This window comes from Octopus bimaculoides, chromosome 11 (assembly GCF_001194135.2).
Source record: "Octopus bimaculoides isolate UCB-OBI-ISO-001 chromosome 11, ASM119413v2, whole genome shotgun sequence".
In the NCBI taxonomy this organism is placed as follows: domain Eukaryota; kingdom Metazoa; phylum Mollusca; class Cephalopoda; order Octopoda; family Octopodidae; genus Octopus; species Octopus bimaculoides.
This window is the reverse complement of record NC_068991.1, coordinates 25001798-25003689: the sequence shown is the minus strand read 5'-3', so window position 1 is coordinate 25003689 and position 1892 is coordinate 25001798. Positions and strand designations below refer to the sequence as shown.

Genomic DNA, 1892 nt, shown 5'->3' with positions numbered 1-1892 from the left:
TTTTTTTTTTTTTTTTTTTTTACACTGTGTGATTGTTTAGTCTTTATCAGAGTAATTCACTCCAACATAGCCTGAATGACGACACACCTCGTATGAAACTCTGAGTAGCTGATGTGTGAATCAGAAGTAATGGCATGAATTAAAATACAATACCTACATATATACATGTGTGTGCATGTGCATACATATGTGTGTCTATTTATATAACAAGTACATGCGTGTATGGATATTTGGATATGTGTTAACATTTTTACAGCTGTGTGTATAGCCATGTTTGCCAGTTCAAATGTGTGTGTGTGCATCCGTGTACATGTGTGCAGCAGAGACATGCATTTCTGTACCTATATGCCAAGTGATAGTCTTCCAAAGCCGGTGCAGCATTGCACACATAGTACATTCCCACCCTCTTCAACTCTCTTCAAGAGGGAGAGTGAGAGGAGGAGGAGGGAGATGCAGTAGTGGTGGTGGGAGTAGCAGTGGTGGTGGTGGTGGTGGTCACTATGATTGTTGAGACAGTGGTGGCATGGAGGGGATGCTTAAAAGTAGCAATGGTATTGATGATAGTAAATGTTTTTGCTGTTACTATTGTGTAGTGTTAGAGGCAGTAAGCTCTGCAATTTGTGGTAGTAATTAGTGGTGGTAATAATTGGCGTGATGGTGGCAGTAATGATGTTCATTGTTGAGATGGTGGTTGTGTTACTGGTGGTGACAGAGGTGACTGTGGTAGTGGGAGTAGTAATTGGCATGGTGACGATGGTGGTGACAACAGGTCTGCAGTATATAGTAATAATCATTTGTTGTGGTGGTGGTGATTGTAGTGGCAGTGGTGGTGCTGGTGGTTGCGCTGTTGATAGCTGATGTAATCATGGCTGTAGCAGTGACACTGATGATAGTAAACGTTGTTGTGGTAGTGATAGTGGTGGTTGTATTAGCAGTATTTGTGGCTGGTTGTATGGATATAGTTTTGATGGTGTTGGTCATGGTAGCGATTATGGCGATGGTGGTGGTTTTCTTTTGGTAAAGATGGTTGTGGTGGTAGTCAGGATACTGGTAGTGGTATTGATGTTTAGCAATACCAAGTCAAACCTTTGATCAAAGGCATCCATCCACACCTGTCACCTCTTAAACATAGTCTATAGTTTTGAGTATGTCCCATCATCATCATCATCATCATCATCGTCTAACGTCTGCTTTCCATGCTAGCATGGGTTGGACGATTTGACTGAGGACTGGTGAAACCAGATGGCTACACCAGGCTCCAATCTGATTCGGCAGAGTTTCTACAGCTGGATGCCCTTCCTAACGCCAATCACTCCGAGAGTGTAGTGGGTGGTTTTACATGCCACTGGCATGAAGGCCAGTCAGGTGGTACTGGCAACAGCCACGCTCAAAATGGTATATTTTATGTGCCATTTGAGAGGGATCTGGTTGCCACGTCTAGCATGTTGAGAGACCACATAAAAGCCACTGCATTGGCTAATGTTGTTGTTGTTGTTGTTGCTGATGGTAGTCAGGACGGTGGCTCTGATGATAATGGCAATGATGACAACAAAAACTGAAGAGGATGGTTGAAATCTGCTGCAAACTGAGCTATAGTAACACACACCTTGTCCAATAATGCATCATTTACATCAGGGATTTTCAACCATTTTTTATGGACCCTTTTGATTACTATTTTATTCTGGTAGACCCCACCGCCCATAGCCATTCAATGTTTAAAAAACTAGTTTTATACAGGAGTGGTTGAGTGGTAAGTAGCTTGCTTACCAACCACATGGTTCCGGGTTCAGTCCCACTGCATGGCACTTTGGGCAAGTATCTTCTACTATAGCCTCGGGCCGACCAAAACCTTGTGAGTGAATTTGGTAGACGGAAACTGAAAGAAGACCGTC

At 43.1% G+C, this 1892-nt stretch overlaps 1 protein-coding gene across 4 annotated transcripts in view; it reads right to left on the bottom strand.

Annotated features, from left to right (window-relative positions):
- Positions 1 to 1892, bottom strand: part of LOC106883406 (epidermal growth factor receptor kinase substrate 8) — a 134064-nt gene that overhangs the window by 22656 nt on the left and 109516 nt on the right. The window contains exon 1 of one of the 4 annotated variants that reach the window (XM_014934397.2): positions 342 to 405. The exons of the other annotated variants lie outside the window; for them this stretch is intronic. Within the exon in view, the coding sequence (XP_014789883.2) occupies positions 342 to 390 (49 nt within the window). The 5' untranslated portion in view covers positions 391 to 405. Of the gene's footprint in view, positions 1 to 341; positions 406 to 1892 lie in introns of those variants that run through there. 4 annotated transcript variants of the gene reach the window in all.